At 47.8% G+C, this 15,943-nt stretch overlaps 1 protein-coding gene across 4 annotated transcripts in view; it reads right to left on the bottom strand.

Moving 5' to 3' along the window:
* MYOCD (myocardin) overlaps window positions 1-15,943 on the bottom strand; it is a 279,089-nt gene that overhangs the window by 13,145 nt on the left and 250,001 nt on the right. For 3 of the 4 annotated variants that reach the window (XR_003255188.1, XM_026075763.1, XM_026075764.1), the window contains 4 exons: window positions 12,321-12,376; window positions 7,477-7,552; window positions 4,999-5,160; window positions 872-1,047 (listed from right to left, as the gene is read on the bottom strand). Coding sequence is in view for 3 of the 4 variants with exons in the window: in XM_026075763.1 (XP_025931548.1) it covers window positions 872-1,047; window positions 4,999-5,160; window positions 7,477-7,552; window positions 12,321-12,376 (470 nt within the window). In the remaining variant the exon portion in view is untranslated. The remainder of the gene's footprint in view (window positions 1-871; window positions 1,048-4,998; window positions 5,161-7,476; window positions 7,553-12,320; window positions 12,377-15,943) is intronic. The other variant, XM_026075765.1, reaches the window with a different exon arrangement.

Below are 15,943 nucleotides of genomic sequence, written 5' to 3'. Positions count from 1 at the left end.
GGGGAGCGGCGCCCTGGGCCTGGTCTCCCCTCCCCGCCGCCCGCCTGCCCCCCGCGCCGGGCCGTGCCTCGCGCCCCGTTGGGGGCTGCGTGCTCCGCTGCGTTCTCGAAAGCAGAAAGCCGATATTGGGAGGCTGCGAGCGCTCCCTGCGCTGGGGTGGGCACCGAGCCGTGTCAAAATAAGCGTTCATAGACGGCTGAGTAACTGGTGCCAAGCGCGGAGGGTCGTAAAAGTATTTGCGTCCTGGAGCGCTGGGGACTTACAGTGGGGGACAGCGGAAGCAGTTACTGACAGGGAACGCCGCGGCCAAAGCCGCTTGCAGCAGACCCTGTCCTAGGCCCTCAGCTGAAGGCACGGCTAGGCCCTGCAGGGTGCAGTCACAGCCGCAGCCGCTCAGGAAATAGGTCAAAATTCTGCAGAACTTGGGTAGGCGTCTGCCAGCTGGACGGAGGGGCCAGCAGAGGGGCCGCTGGTTACGAGTGCGCTGCAGCGTGGCCCTGATGCCAAGGGTGGCTACCGCACCGTTCAGTCTCTGTTCGCCTCCATGCCTTTCAGGCCCTGCTCTCCCTTTCTGAGGACGTAAACCTGTCTGGGTGGTAGAGGAGGGGGAGAAAGCACATCTCCCCCCAGCCTCCAGGACTTGAAGAGCCCCCCCAGCCCCCAAGTGAAGCACATGTCCCAGGGAGGTCGGGGACTGGGCTGCCCTGGAGTTGGGGGGTACTGAGGCCCCAACAGGGCTCAGAGGTGAGTTTGCTTGTCTGGGGACTCCTGTCTCTGTGTCCTTGCATGCCGTCGCTCCACAGAACAGGAGGAATGGGCTTCCCCAAGCCACCTGAGACCCGCCATGCCTTGGCAGGCTGGCTTCACTTACCTGGGGTGTTCCCGAGGTGGCAGAGGAAGCTGGCTCTGAAGGTTTGGTGCCTGCTGATGATTCTGTGGAGCCCTGGGAGTCCTCACTCCTGGCCTGCTCCGGGGACAGGCCGTCATTGCTGCTGTCCTCCTCGAATGCAAATGCATCGGATGACTTAGAAAAGTTCACCTGGGTACCTAACAGGCAAGACAAAGGTGATGGAGACCCATCAGACACATCCCCAGCTGTACCTGTCTGCCGGCATTCCCCAGGGGCACAAGAGTGTCTGCCTGTGCCTTCCTCCCGCCTGCAGGGCTCAGCTACCCCAGCTGAAGGGGCGTTGGGGCTCACTGTCAGGAACGAGCCCCTTGGGAGTTGGTCTGTCCCCAGCAAGAGGGCCGAGGTGGTCAGAAGGCAGCATGGAGAGTGCTCAGATCACAGGGAAACCACAGTCCACCCTGTGGGCTAGGCCTTGAGGACCAGTTCTGTTTCTTATCTATCCAGCTTTTCTGTATCTTGCTGCGGGATGAGGGCTTGGCGCTCAGAGGGTTCAAATGCCTCAGCCCAAGCCAGACCATGCATAGGGGATGGCACCAGCAGGGTGTGACAGGGGAGGAACATCATATGGCATGCCCCATGGCTGAATGAGCAAAGCCAGTGGGAGAGAGGAGGAGGCATCACCTCTGGCCCTTGCTCTGCACCATTTAACTCAGGAAACAGAGAAAAGAGGGATCTGAGGCGCTTGGCCTATCAGGGGTAGGAGACATTTCTCAGACATCTCAGACACATCAGAGTGGTACAGGAGCAGCTCTGCTGTCCTGTCCTGTGGGACAGAAATAGAGAGAGTGGCAGTAGAATGGATCCTTCCATCAGCTGAGCAACCCAGTCACAAACCCCACCACTCATGGGACCTTGTCCTTAGCAGAAGAACTGAGTTTGAAATCCGTGTGGAGAGTGACCCATCCTTTCATGGCAGAGGAGACAACGCCTGGGTGGACCTGGCTGCAGCTAAACAGAGGCTTCCAGGTCCTGTGTCTGTCAACAAGCTTCACCCCCATGAAATGTTTCAAATCACTACCATCACTTCCTAACTGCCAGTAAGGCCTGCCCCAGGCATTGCTTCACCCCTCTGCAAGGCTCCCAGCACAGTATCTCCTAGTCAGATGGCAAGAGCTCTTGACCCCAGGCTTGTACTGATAAATAAAGTGCTGAAAAAGAAAAGCTCATGTGAGCTTTGGGAGGGCTGCAGGTGGGGGTGGAGGAAGGAGCAGTGTGGCTGTGCTCATAATCTCTTCATGCTCACATCTGGCGTTTGTCAGGCAACTTCGCACTCTGATAGTGAGGTGACAAATGGGGAAATAGGAAGGGCCGGGGGACAAGCTTCCACCCATTTGTGCTGCTGGCCTAGCAATGTGCACCTTTTCACTGACACGCACCCTTATGCTCTGACCTCTGCTGCTATCTGAGAGATAAAGGTTATCTCTGTTTGCTCTGGCTCGTGGTGCCAGGGTGGCACCATGAGGAAGCAGGGAGCCCTGGCTCCCCTCCCCATGCCCACTCTGTGAGCTGCTATCCAGCCACCTTCAGCTAGACCCCTATGGATGGCAAGCTCGCCTGTCACAGGGTTGTGTTGTGAAGAGATCCTAGAGAGTCTAGGATCAAGACAAGGAGGACTTGTGGGTCTGTGAAGCTCCCAAGGGCGGAAGAGGGTGTTATCCAGCACAGAGGAGCTTCAGGAAGCACAGTGCCAATTCTCAGCCTCTGGCACTTCAGCTCTGTATGCCTCATCTCTGGAGGAGCTGTGTTGAGTCCTAACTCTGCCACCATGATAGTCCAGGCCCAGTCAACTGGCATTTAAGAGGAATGTGATGAGAGAGAAGACACACCAAAGCATCCTTGCCCAAGGGACCTTCAGGACACAGTGGCAGCTCAGAGCACGTCAGGAATGTGCTGCATCCTGCTTTTTGATACCAAGGGCCTGTGTGGAGTGGGGAATGCTGGCCTTATCTGTCCTGCTCTTGCCCAGCCTGGGGCTGACCATATTGTTTCATGATCCCATGTCTCTGCTGTAATCTTAGGCAGAATAGTGTTTGCTCGGGGCTGTTTCTAATGCACTGGGTATTGTCCTCTCAAGCATCTTGGACAAAGTGATGACAAGGACCTGGTAAAAAGGGTTCTTATATCACTGCTCAGCTATGCAGGGCACTGGCGGCCTCCTGTCACTGGGACGTTAGGGCTTTCGGTTGGGGTCTGGCACTTTCTGCTCACCCTGCCGGAGGTGATTAGAGGAACACGTCAACTGAACTTTCCACTGTATAAACAGTTGAGATTCCAAAGTTAAAGTAAAATGATTTTATACCCTGTCATCTTTCTGGTATTGCAAAAACAAAAGGCTTAAAGTTCAGAAGTGCCAGTGCTCATCTCTTCTCCGCGTTCAACTCGCCGCCCCAAGCCGTGAGTGCCACAAAGCACGTCTCACTCAGAAAATCAGCTCAAGGATCCTTCAGCTTGAGACTGTCTACTGCAGAAACCTGAGGTCTGAGATTGTGTTCCTGGTGCAGGTGCACTCCTCGTGGCATCCAACAGTACAAAACAGCTGCACCCCAATAGTTTCACCCCAAATGGGATGAAACTGGCTTATAGGACACATTTTTCCCTAGCAATGTATTAGAAGGCCATTGTGAAAGAGAGAAATTTCAAAGTTGACCAAATCTTTTTAAGCCTGACTTTGTTTTTAACAATTTTGTCCTGTAAATCTCTATTTATCACAAGCTCCTGACAAGGCAGCTGGACAGAAACTCTGTTCAAACTTCAAACACACTTGCCCAGCCTCCAAGCCTCAGCTGCAGTGGATAAAGTCTTGCTCAAACTGCCTCAAATGTTTATAAAGGGGGGATTTTTTAATGTTTTTTTCACTCTTCTCTCCTTCAATAAGTGGCTGAGGAGATTTTGCTTGAACTCTCCTTAAAAATTCCTCTTCAGGCAGAGTCCTGCAACATTTCACCTTCAAAGGCAAGAGCTGCAAAACAGCACAGAGTGGCTCAAGAACCAGACTAAAGAAACCGCTGTATGTACTCTGCGTGCACTTCACAGCAGGAAAACGAAGAGCAGGAACAATTGTGGGACAAGAAAGAGGGGTATCTGAGCCTGGAATATTTCATGTCATATACACTCATGTCTGAGATGAAATGCAAGTCAAAGTGCTTCCTGTTTCAATTCCCATTTTCTGCATCACTCCAATAGTTCAAAGAGCGCCTCCTGTTCCAGAGCCCTGCCACTGTCCTCAGCTTGTTCTGAGTCCCAAAATAGACACTCAGTGCCTAATTATGCTGATGGAAATAATTCAGTGAAGTTAGGAACCAGGAGCAACTGAGTGAGGAGCTCCCACGGAGCAGAGCAGTTCTCAGTGCCTGACTTGAGTCCCAAGAGCTGATTTGGACATGCTGAGGTGGGCCCAGGCTTCAAAAATGTGGGTTGCTGGACTAACACTGTAAAATCCTACTGGCTTTTTTACTCCTCTCTCTGCTTTTGGATCTCCCTATCTCAGCACTGGGCCCTGGGGGGATCTGAGTCACCTTTTTGCTTTGTGTCAGCTCCTGCACTGCCCTCCCTGCAGCAGCATGGAGGAAATAACTGCAGGAGATTCTGCCTCCCTCCATAAGCTGGCAGATAGTTGATAGAGAAAACTAAGCTAAGCAAACCAAATGATTGGCAGGGCACAAGCAGAAGAATCTGGGCCTGCCCGACAACCACATGTAGGCATCCAAGCCTTCTCCCATGTGAGATACTGGAGGGAATGTCCTTTCTCCAGCAATACTGTTTATGTGCTCAAAATCTTGGGGAGGGAAGGGGCATAAGAAAGGAGGCATTCTCTCTGAGATGTGGCTGCAAAATTGTGCATGTGTCCATGGTCGTTGCTCTGAGAAGATGAGAGCTCTCTTTTCATAGGCCCGGATAAGATAACACAGACTTTGCTGGAGTGGGCTGCTTACTGTGAAAATAATACAATTTAAGTAACATGCAACTGCCGCTCTTAACTCTACGTTGGCCACTTCCTGCAGTCTCTGCTGTACGTTCTCATAACTTTGCCAGCCTGTGCCCCGTGCTGTACACTCTCACAGCACAAAACACACATTTACTTCCACTACCTTTTATGGCCTCTTTCACAGCTGAGTCGACAGGAATAATATTCTTCTCCACCAGCTCCAAAGGACCTGGCCTGAGGGCAATCTTTTCATTGAGATCATCTGCCAGTCGGGCTCTTTTCAGCTTCATTTGAGTAGATTGAATGGACCCCTCTGCAGCGGAGTCTAGAAGGCCAAATGGAAAGCATCAGTTCAGGACCGGGGGCATCTGTAAACACAGTTCTTGGAGAGAATGTGCTTCCCCTTTAGAACAGCCTTTCTGGATTATAGCCAAAAACCAAGCATAGCTCAGTGTACAGCAGGAGATGTTCTGAGACTGAGAGGCAGGACACTGGACTGGATGAGGCAGGTGGGGTTTAGGATATGGGCCCTCCTCTGAGCCTTAGGTCAAGCTTCTCCATTCCTAAGTAAGTTTTCTAGCCTAGCCTTGCAAACTCAGTCTGCAGCTAGAGCATCCTTCCCAAGGCCCAGTAATGATCTTCAATGGAAATTTCATTAACAAGCTGTGACTAACAGGAGAGCTGAAAGGGATTTCAGCTCCTTCCTGCCAGGAGACCATTGGCCTAGTGGGCTCGTACAAATGGATGCCTACTTCTGGGGAACCAAACAGTTGGAGAAAAGAACCATTAATAGTGTTTGACAACTTGAGTAAATTCAGTGAAAGACAAAAAGCTCAGTCTTCAGGAGTGGAACATTTAGGAAGCAGAGTGATTACAGTGTTCCAGGACCCTTGGGAGAAAAATGAGGTAGTGGAGAAAAGCATAACAAAGGCAGCTAGATCTGGAAGCTGCAGCCAGACAAACGCAAATGAGAAATGCCAGTTATTCAGTGGTGACAGAAGTGTGTCCAGTTACTACAGAAAGTGGTGATTTCCCAGTCAAAGGTGTGTGACTCCTCAGGTGACACCTCCCTGTGTAGTGGTGGATCAGGATCCTAGACTAGACCAGATCCCTACTCTTGGGGATCTAAAGTAAGGAGGTCTGCATCTCGGCTGTGCTGTCTTCAAAGACTGGACACCCTTCTGGAAAAGATACTGTAGGCAGACACAAGCTGCTGGGATTGATACCAGGAACAAATGCTCTGCAGGAGGTAAGGTTGGCTGATCTAGAGTCCCTCCTGGCCTCAGACTCTATGGGACAGTGAACCCACGTGAGCTTCTCAGCGTGAACAGTGACAGAAGGTTTGTCTGGAAGACATTCAGATGATGAGAAAGACATTTAGATGATGAAAAAATGTCTCAGCTGGCCAGTTTTAGTTATGTCCAGCTCCTGTTATGAACCAGATGGATACTGAGGTCTATGCTACTCCAGGGCATACCTCCATGTGAGATGGAGCACAATACAGAGATGTGTGAGCAGCGGCCAGGCCAAGAAGAGTGTGTGGGCAGCACAGACAGCCTGCTAAAGGCTCTGCAGCAATGTGCATCTGGGTAGTCTATGCACCACCACTTCTTCTTCAGGTGTGTGTCACTGGCCATGTCAAAGGCCAGTGACCACAGCTGCCTCCACATCTGTTGTACAGTCCCTGGGCCTCAACTCCAGTCTATATTGCTTCTATTATTTAATCTCAGGGAAAAACACTTTCCATCTGTTAAATGGAAAATGATGCTGGCTTATTTTAGTGATAGTGAGCCAAGGGATAAGGCAGGCAACAGGCCCCCAGCTCAGCCCTCCTGCACTCCAGAGGAAAAGGAAATGTGGACTTCATCCATATTGAGAGCCGGGGCCAGCATTTACAGACACCAGAGAGAAATCTGCTTCTTCCAGGGGACTCACAGAACTCCAGAAGGGACGCAAAACATCCTCCTCCATCTCTCAGGAGCTCGTTATCTCTGGTGATAACAAGAGACACCAGCAGTGTTCTGCTGTCTGTGATGGTATGGAGCAGAGCAGTACTGATTCTCTGGCGGGGAGGGGGCACCAGGCTGGGAGAGCAGAGCTGCTGTGGCTCACGGACTGATAGCAGAGCTGACCATTTCCACATGGCCACGCTTGGGTCATTGAATGCATCACCACAAAATGGCACATAGAATATCAAGAATTAGGGCAAAAGCAAAATAAGCCCAGTTTTGGAGGGTATTGCAACCACCTGCTACAGGGATCTAACCATCTTTGACAACAAATGCCTAGGATTGAGAATCAGACCTTTGCACATCTGCCTAACACAGTCCTCTTTCACAGCTGTCCTCTATCCCACTGTCCCCTAGAACATCTTACAGTGGTCCCTGCCAGAGATGGGACAAAGATTACATGGCCTTGGGTCTGCTCCTGTCAGGGGATCTCTGTGTGCCTTCCTCCTGAAGACCAGGTCTGGACGCAGTACCAAAAGACATTTGTCCCTTTGGACTCTGCCCATCATGAGCAGCTGGGGCAAAGTTAATCATGATGAGAATCCTGAAGGGAACCCATCTGGGGCTTGAGAAACTTGAAACATAAGGTAGGAGACACAAGGAGTATGTGGGAGAAGCTCAGGCAGTCTTACCTTGTAAAATGTGCATATTGACCAGGTCGGATCGCTCAGGCCTGCTTCTGATCTTGTGCTTGAGATAATCTTCAGTCTGCAAAACACAAATGCAGAGAATATTACCTGACTGGAGCAGCAGTAAGGTATGAAGAGCAGCAGCCCCTGTGCCATCCCATGTTTTTAAAGGATTTATTAACCTCTGAGTTGAGCGAGTTTCTAAATGGCATTTTTTTCACCCAGACATGTGCTGGTTCTTGGACACAATTTCTTCAGAAAGGGGATGATGTGCATGGAGCTGCTGACAGTTCAGTGTCACCACTGATAAGCTGTGTCCTTCCCAATTTCCCTTGAGCTTTTGATGCCTAAGGTATTGTGAGAGCTCATGGGAAAGGTGATACCTTTTTAATGGCAGGGGTAGATCTGATGCTAGCTTAGCATGCCATGTTGCCTTTGAGATCCGCATTGAGGCAGCTCCACATTGTAGCATTAGCAAGTGCTTCCTGTTGAAAGTCTGGTGCTCTGGGATGAGATGTAAGGCAGAGCAAGTTTTCAAGATCCCCAGACACACTCTACCTGGGCCAATCAGGAGTCTTAGATTTCCTACAGTCCCTGCAGCCCCCGTGCTCTGCGGTTCCTTACCCCAGTTGTGGGATTGGGAAATTCCTCTTTGCAAATCACTGCAGCTGGGCTTGTGAGGAAAGACTTGCTAAAGCTTTATGCCAATTTACTCAGGACTTTAGGAACAGAAAGGCACACAGAGGTACAATGACACCTTCCATTAGGGCTAAGGACCTTAGGTCCTTGGGGGCAGTTGACCTCAGGGATACAAATACAAGCTTAGCCCCTTGTGAAGTAAAGCTAGAGAACAACTTAGACAAATTTTTAGCTGTTTGCTAAGTTGAGATGCAAGAAGAAATGGTACAAAAATTGGGCATGGTTCAAAAAGGTTAACCTGTTAAGGATAGATGTAAAAGAATAGCACAAGCAGCTAGAGCAAAACTGGATAGTCCATAGTACAACATGTACAGGATCATGAAAAAAGATTTTGTAAGAACTTCTGTAGTCAGGAGAAGGCAATGGAAAGTGCTCTCTGTGTTCCATAAACAGAAGAAATAATTATGGATGCTGCTGAGATAGCCACAGTATTTAGTGCCTTTTTAAACCATTTTCACTAAAAAGATGAGTGGCTATTTATCAATCAGATGACTAAGCAAAGAAACTTCAGCAACAAGAGGATAGAAACTCCAGTTACCGGCTTGGAGAACAGATTGGAGAATACTTAGATAAGTTCAATGTTCCCAAACAGTTTGAGATACACAATGCTAGAGTAATGGCAACTATCTGTAAGTCTCCAGGAAACTGGACAAGGAAGAGCATAATTTTTAACTTTAAAAGAGAGGAAGAAAAGGAACCAGGAAATTATAAACCAATCAGGATGGTACTGGAACGAGTAATCAAACAATCTATATAAATGGATTTTGAAGATAACAAGGAGGTGAATAACAGCCAAAATGGATTCATCAAGAACAGATGATGTCACGCCAACTTAGTTTCCTTTTATGGAGAGATGACAGATTTCTATTATAAGAATACAGAATGTCATGAAGCTTGACTTTAAGCATGTTTTGACATTATCTCACATGCCTTTCTCATATGCAAGCCAGAGAAATTTGGTCTGGATGAGACTAACATAAAGAAGGAATATAACTACAGGTGAGAGTCACCAAAGGAATTAGGAATGGCTCACAGTCTAAACAGAGGAATATATCAAATCGTATTGTACAGCAATTTCCCCTACTATTCAGTATATTCGTTAACATCTTGGATGATAGAAGACACTTATTAGCTCTGAATCATTTAAACAGATTAGAATGCAAAACAATTTGAAGTAAGTGAAGAAATAATCTGAAATACATTGGATACAGTTCAGAAAGGACAATCAGAAAGGACTACATTCAGGTCATGGTTAGCCACAGCTAAGCCAGCTGATTAAGTGCTGAAGCAGATGAAGAATGAATCTTAATCCACTGGAGATGTTTCTACACTGGTCTTTCGACAGTGACTTTAGGCAAGAATTCATTATTATGTAAATATAGAAAAAAAATATAAAAGTCTCTGGAGAATCTAGTAATCAGGAGCTAAACCATGTCCCTAAACCAGTGAGCAGCTTTCTAGGAGATACAAAGAAGAATATCAGATGGGTCCTAGAAATAGCAAAGTCCCATTCTGGATCCTGCATCTGAAAGGACCCATGGGAAGAGTCTGGAGGATAGCAACAGAAATCCTATGAGTAAGAAATGGGATCAGTGAGGCGAGACTGAAGTGAGAGGACATTGATCAGTCCACAGATGAGAAAGTTATASAGAAACAGGATGCAAAATACTTTTAAAAAGTGCTACAAGAAGGAAGATAAACAGTTCTGCATGCCCTTGTGCATAGGAAAATAAGTAATGGGCTTAAACTGCAGCAGTAGAGCCTGCCCTGGGAATCTGGAAAGACTTGCTAACAGTACAGGTTAGAGAGCACTGGAGCAGGTTGCTGAGAGGGGTGGGAAATCCGTCGGTAGTCACCTCTGTCAGGAATGACCTAGTTGGGGCTGTTCTGCTTTGGGGCAGAGGCACAATAACTGCCCCCGCAGTCCCTCCCTGCCATGCTTGCTGGAGTACTAGGAGTAAGTGCCAAAGCCCTGCTGAGCCAGACGGCCTCAAGAAAGCCAGCCTGTTCTCTCTCCTCCAATCCAGCAATCTATTACAGGACATTGACTTCAAAGTCTGCTGCACTGGCCTGATGCCAACCTCCTAAATAGCCAGTGACATGTTTAAACAAATAATAGACATTTTATTTACTGAAGTCTTTGCAATTCCTACACTTCCCCCCATTTTTCCCCAGTTTATTTTCACCAACACAATCCCTTGCTTGGACCATGTGTAGGTTTGACTGGTTTTCGTGCCAGGTCAGAGCTAGCTGGTGTCTGCAACTCAAATTATTAGTTAAATTCACCTAATGCATTTATGGTTGACCTGCAGGTCAGGTCCTGACTTAGGTTTGAATTACTGTCCTACAGATGTGGCATTAGCATATTGAAGCCAGTATTCACACTGTGTTAGGCTGACTTTCTGCTGTGATGTGAGTTCCTTTTGACCTTTCCTGTTTATAAGCTGCATTTGTGTCACTGGGGTGCAAATGGTGGAGAAAGACCTTAGATGTGTGTTTTTTTTTTTTTAACATCAGCTGAGGCAGCAGGCTTTCAAAATACATGAAAGCAGTTATTGTTATCTGCTTTCTGTTTGCAGAACACCAAGTTGAAGGAGTATCAGCTAAAAAACAAATGCTAAGTAAGTAATTATCTGGAAAGTGAGTAATTATCTGGAAACAGCCGCTGCTCCCTCCCTGTCACAGTTCTAACCAGGGCATCCTTGCAAAGGAGTGTATTTTTGTTAAGCACTGTGCTCGTTAGTGTGTTTGTTAGCATGCTCTGAAAATTCAGGCATTTTTCAGATACACTAGTCCATCCTTCCCTTTTCCCCAGGCAACCAGCCAGTGAAAGCCTTTGAAGGAAAGACCAAGAGACACAAATGTATACTTAAACTGTAAAATATATGACACTTCAAGGATACTCTGGATTGCTTGAAATTTTCTAAGCATGTTAATTTTTCAGAGTTGTATTGTGTTTCTTATGCTAGCCATTTATTACTGCAGGAGACTCAGGGCAAGTGATTTGGAGTGTGCTTAAGTTCAGAAGAGCATTTTTCCATATTTCACAGTCATTTCTTCTTGTAAAAAAAAAAACTTTTCTATGTGTTTGCAAGCACATCTTGCAGATTAATGAAACAAAATCTTGTGTTCAAGTAGAACCTGTGTGACTGTTCCCTTTGCCATGATGTGTGTGGACATACCTCCAGCTTGATCCTGGCTGGATGATGGATGCTAGAAAGGGCTTGAAAAACCAGCAGGATTTCTCAAAAAGTGATCACATCACAAGCAGTTTTGATGTGTTCTGGAAATGACTACTTATCTTATCTCTGCCTTCAGCAATATTTAGGGAAGCCTGAGCACAGTTAGATAATGGGGCCAGTGGGAGCCTGGCCCACTTAGCCCCTGAGACACATAATGGCCAAGCTGCGCTGCTGAGCTAAAAGCAGACTCTCATTAGATGACAAATATGAATTCCCAGGGGACTTGCTGCAGTTGACAAAGGGCATCCACATTCCTCCCGGACACTTGCTAAATATTTAGGCTCCCATCCTATTTGCTGCTGGCCCTCTAACCTCACAGGCTTGAGCAGGAGCAGAGAGCAGCCAGGACAGGGAGGAACAGGCTGTGGACCTAGCTCAGAGAGCAAAACAGTGGTTTCAGCTAGTGGTTTACTGGAAGGCCTGTCAATGCCTTATTGCTATGTCCTGTCCACAGGCTCCTGTAAAACCTGGGGGATGATGCCCAAGGTGCTTCTGCAACTTCCTCCACCCTGTGGGCCTTTGTGGCTTCTCCGCCGTGTCATGGAGCCCCAAAGTTCATGAAGGTGACATTTCTGTCCTTTCCTGCAGCCCCTCCAGATGGAAAGCTCATCCCTCTGAGCCACAGCAGGTGCATATACACTCCCCACCCCATAGCTTGGGGAACAGATGGCCTCTCTGTCCTTTAAATGTCTGCTGCTTGGAGAAGGATGCATCTGAGTAGATATAAACCCTGATTTGACCCCACCATGTCTGGAAGCAAGTGAGAGGCCCCGACTCTCATCCTTGGCCACAGGGCCTAGGTGGAGGATGCCAGAGGAGGACACAGTGCTGGGAGATGCTTTTGACTCCACAACTTGTGCAAAGAGAGCCCACATGTTCCCTCATCAGAACAGTTGCAGGATTTACCTTGGCTCGCTCCAGACTTTTTCGTTGTTCATGGAATGCAGATGGGCTTTTCAGTGCTGCAACAGGAAAGAAAGAGGAGCAGTCAGCAAAAAGCAGAAGCAAGCAGCCACCAGGATATTCAGCAACAGCATTTTAATGAGTGCTATAAAAATAGCAACACAAACTAGCCACTCTCTTTATTGCATTTACTAAAAATAACCCAGGAAAGCTCTGGGAAATCCCACACTCTCAGCCAGACCATGGCAAGAGAACAGAGGGGATGGAGAGCACAGGGAGCGCAGAAGGCACATGGGCAGGGAGATGGTGCAGGCTTTGAAGTGCAGTGCTCAGTGGAACATGTCAGAGAGCAGATGCAGCTCTTTCCTGGCGTGCTTTCTGCAGGCTGTGGTGCTGGGAGGCACCACAGCCCCAGAAAATAAAGATCTGGGAGAAGCAACAAGCTAAAAGGGGACCTCACCTGCAAGGAAAACCCAGAAGACCTATCTTGCCTCTTGGGGCTGTGCAGGAACAGCCTCTAGTGAGAGTATTTCAAAGCAGGACTCTGGAGGTGTGATCTTTTGCCCCTCTCCCATCACTGACTATTCCTCTGCCTCCTTCAGGTTTTCTCTCATTGGACACTTGTCCAGTCCCTGCCCAGCAGCATCTGTGTGATGTGGTGCCTCCCTGGGCAGCTGCCCAGAGATGTACTGGGCAGCAGGCGACGCTCTCATCATCTCCTGAAAGCAAGAGGGGCTCCTGAGGGAAGGCCAGTGATTCCTGGCTCTTGGACCAGCAAGCACCAGTCCCATGGAGCAGTCTGTGCTGGAGTCTCTGAGAATCTTGCACACTTCCTTGTTTATGCTCGTTCTGTGGAAATTGGAGCAAAATTTGTTTGGTGAAGGGGTTAATATTTCTCAGTTCCTGCAGAAATCCTTTTCTAGCTACGTAAGCAAGCAGAATTAACCATTCCCACTGGGAGTGGGGAAAAGGGGAAGTGTCCTGACCCACAAAAATGGTCTGCTACAACTCTTCGGCAGTGTTTAATTTTCTTTGCATCTTGTGAGTGGGATCCAATGAGGACAGAAATTCTTTTCACACAGGACGCAAAATCCTGCATCAGTCCAGAAGAGTAAGAACAGAATAGAGGGGACAGCCTGGAGATTTTTGGAGGCCATCTAATTGACTTTTGGTAGGCAACACCCATAACCTCCAGTGAATCACAGTAAAGTACAGATGGCACATTCCTGCTTCTAACATTTGAAGAGTGGACTTGCAGACAAGCTAGCATTATCGTGCCATGCTCCGGTGAGCAGCCATGAGGACTTGTGACAGCTAGTTTAATCAGAAGCAAAATAAAATGGTGCACAAGAGAAAACAAAGTAAGAAAGAGAGATTACTTTTACAGCCCCATTCACTGTGAAGTCCTAACGTTAGGAGTTTGCTGTGGGCATTGACCAAGTCAAACATCATGCTATTCATGAGGAAAATGTTGCAGAATTTAATCATTTACCAAGATTTTTGGAGGAAATATGTGGATGCTGCAGCTTGTATTAGTCTGCAAAACAAATAAAGGCATGACTAGCACCAGTTATTCAACTTGCTAGGGGATGACGCGTCAGCTTGAAATGGCTGAGGGTCTGGAGGCAACAGAATGGAGCTGCTGTGCTTGATATTGATAATCTTAGGACTAGGCTTTTTTTGCCTCTCAGAGGATGAGGTGGTGGCTGCAATACAGCAAGAGGGTCTCCACTTCAAGTGCAGCTATTTCTGCAGCCCATCACAATAAGGGGAGTCTTGCCTTGAGAAATCCTTGATCTTGCAAGCTGGCTTCCCCCTCCATTTTGGTAGGGGAGCAGGATCTGGCTGGGGTCCAGGGCTGGCCCCTGCACAGGGCTACAGGAGGGCTTCTTGCCCACTTGGCCCTGCAGCCTGCCTTCCTGCAAGTGGCCCCAGAGGGATACTCCTGATTTAAAATGTCTTTGCCAGGTCTGTACCAGTTTCACTACAGCAGTAAAACTGCGCATGTTCAATAATGTAGTGTTGCATGAGCCAGGCACTTCCTAAGCCTGAAGAAGGGGCCAGGTTCTGATCTCATCTGCACTCCTGTGGATCAGGAGTGCGGCCATCTCTCAGTAAACCTGGGTCTCCCCTTGCATTCAGAGGCTCCTGCATACGTAAGAGTCACTGGGCTGAAGGGACCCAGAGGCCGCCCTTGCTTAGCAGTCTGCACCTGTCTCTGTTTGTGGAATCTTTGTCACTATTATTATTATTCAGTAGTTTTGCCAGCTAGTTGCCCAATTTACTACCTGAAAATATTTGATGATAAGAGTCCAGCTTTGAACCTGAAGGCTTGTGCAATGCTACTGCCCTTTGCTCCTGAGCATCCTTCTTTAGGCAGTTTCCTGCCTTCTCCAGTGATGGGGCCATCTGAAGCTCTCCCATCTCTTTCTTTACACAATATCCGAGGGAGTGTATACAGAGCTAAGGTATGTAGTGGCATTATATCTTTCCTTGTCACACCAAACACAGACTAGGTTTTGCTTATGTAAGGGCATTCATCTCACTGGGCTATGCCCAAGTACCACCAATACTTCTCTGGGTTATTCTCTTGGACATCAAAAATCAATCAGCTTCCTAGGAATTACTCCAGGGTTTCACACCTATTGTGCTACAGCCACAGTGCTTAACAACTCAGCAGGTTCTGTGTATATTCACCAACCCTAGTTTCTACAAGTTTCTACAAGCCTTCAAAGCTTTTATCCAGTGCTATTCTATTACTCTGATCCTCCATCTCCCTTTCTGCTCTCTGTATAAAATGGATTAGTTACAAAAAGAAAGTCTGTATGTCCTGGGTTTGTATCAGCTGAAAATGTAGCCAATGGATTGAAAACAATACTCATGCAAAATCTGATGTGAAACATGGGATCAAGTGCAAGCTTCAAGTCTGGTACCACACCTAGCTCTCAACCTGGCAATGCCCCCTTCTGCTCTTTCTAGAATGGTTATTCTCAAAGCACTGCAACCGCTGTGGGTTACAACCCTCAGGATTCATTTCTTACCCACCTACAGAACAGATGGGCTGAGATCCAGTCCATGTGCATCTCCTAGGGCCCATCTCACCCGCTGGTGCTCAGACCGAACAAGCCATGGGAAGATGTGATTAAACAAAGCCTTGTTTTTCATAAAGAATGTCTGCACATGCCCAAACCATGAGGAAGTTGGATGGGACTCCCACGTATTAAATGCTAACATTTGACCCTTCCTCCTGAGGTGAGAGAGCAGTTACATTCTGCACATTTGTTTTTATAATGGCAAAAGTGCCTTTTCTTTTATTACTTTCAATGATTGAACTGTTTGTGCTTAAGCTTCCCAAAATGGCCTGCTTGGACAGAAACCAGACTGCAAAATGTCAGCGTAAAAGTTGGGAGTGTAATGAAACTGTAAGTAACAGGAAAAGACCCTTCAGTTGTCATCAAATAAATTGGGTCTAATATGTGGTTTGCAGTGTGAGCAATTTTAGAGTGTTAGGCATCACTTGCAAAAGCACAGTCCCATACGTTCAGCCCAGCAGGGCGACACTGGGTACGCAAAGCTTTCCACTGGCCCTACCACTCTGTATGCATACAATGGGGTGTCTTGCATGC

Source organism: Apteryx rowi, unplaced genomic scaffold, assembly GCF_003343035.1.
Source record: "Apteryx rowi isolate R43461 unplaced genomic scaffold, aptRow1 scaffold_41, whole genome shotgun sequence".
Taxonomy (NCBI): Eukaryota; Metazoa; Chordata; class Aves; order Apterygiformes; family Apterygidae; genus Apteryx; species Apteryx rowi.
This window is presented reverse-complemented; position numbering and strand designations above follow the sequence as displayed.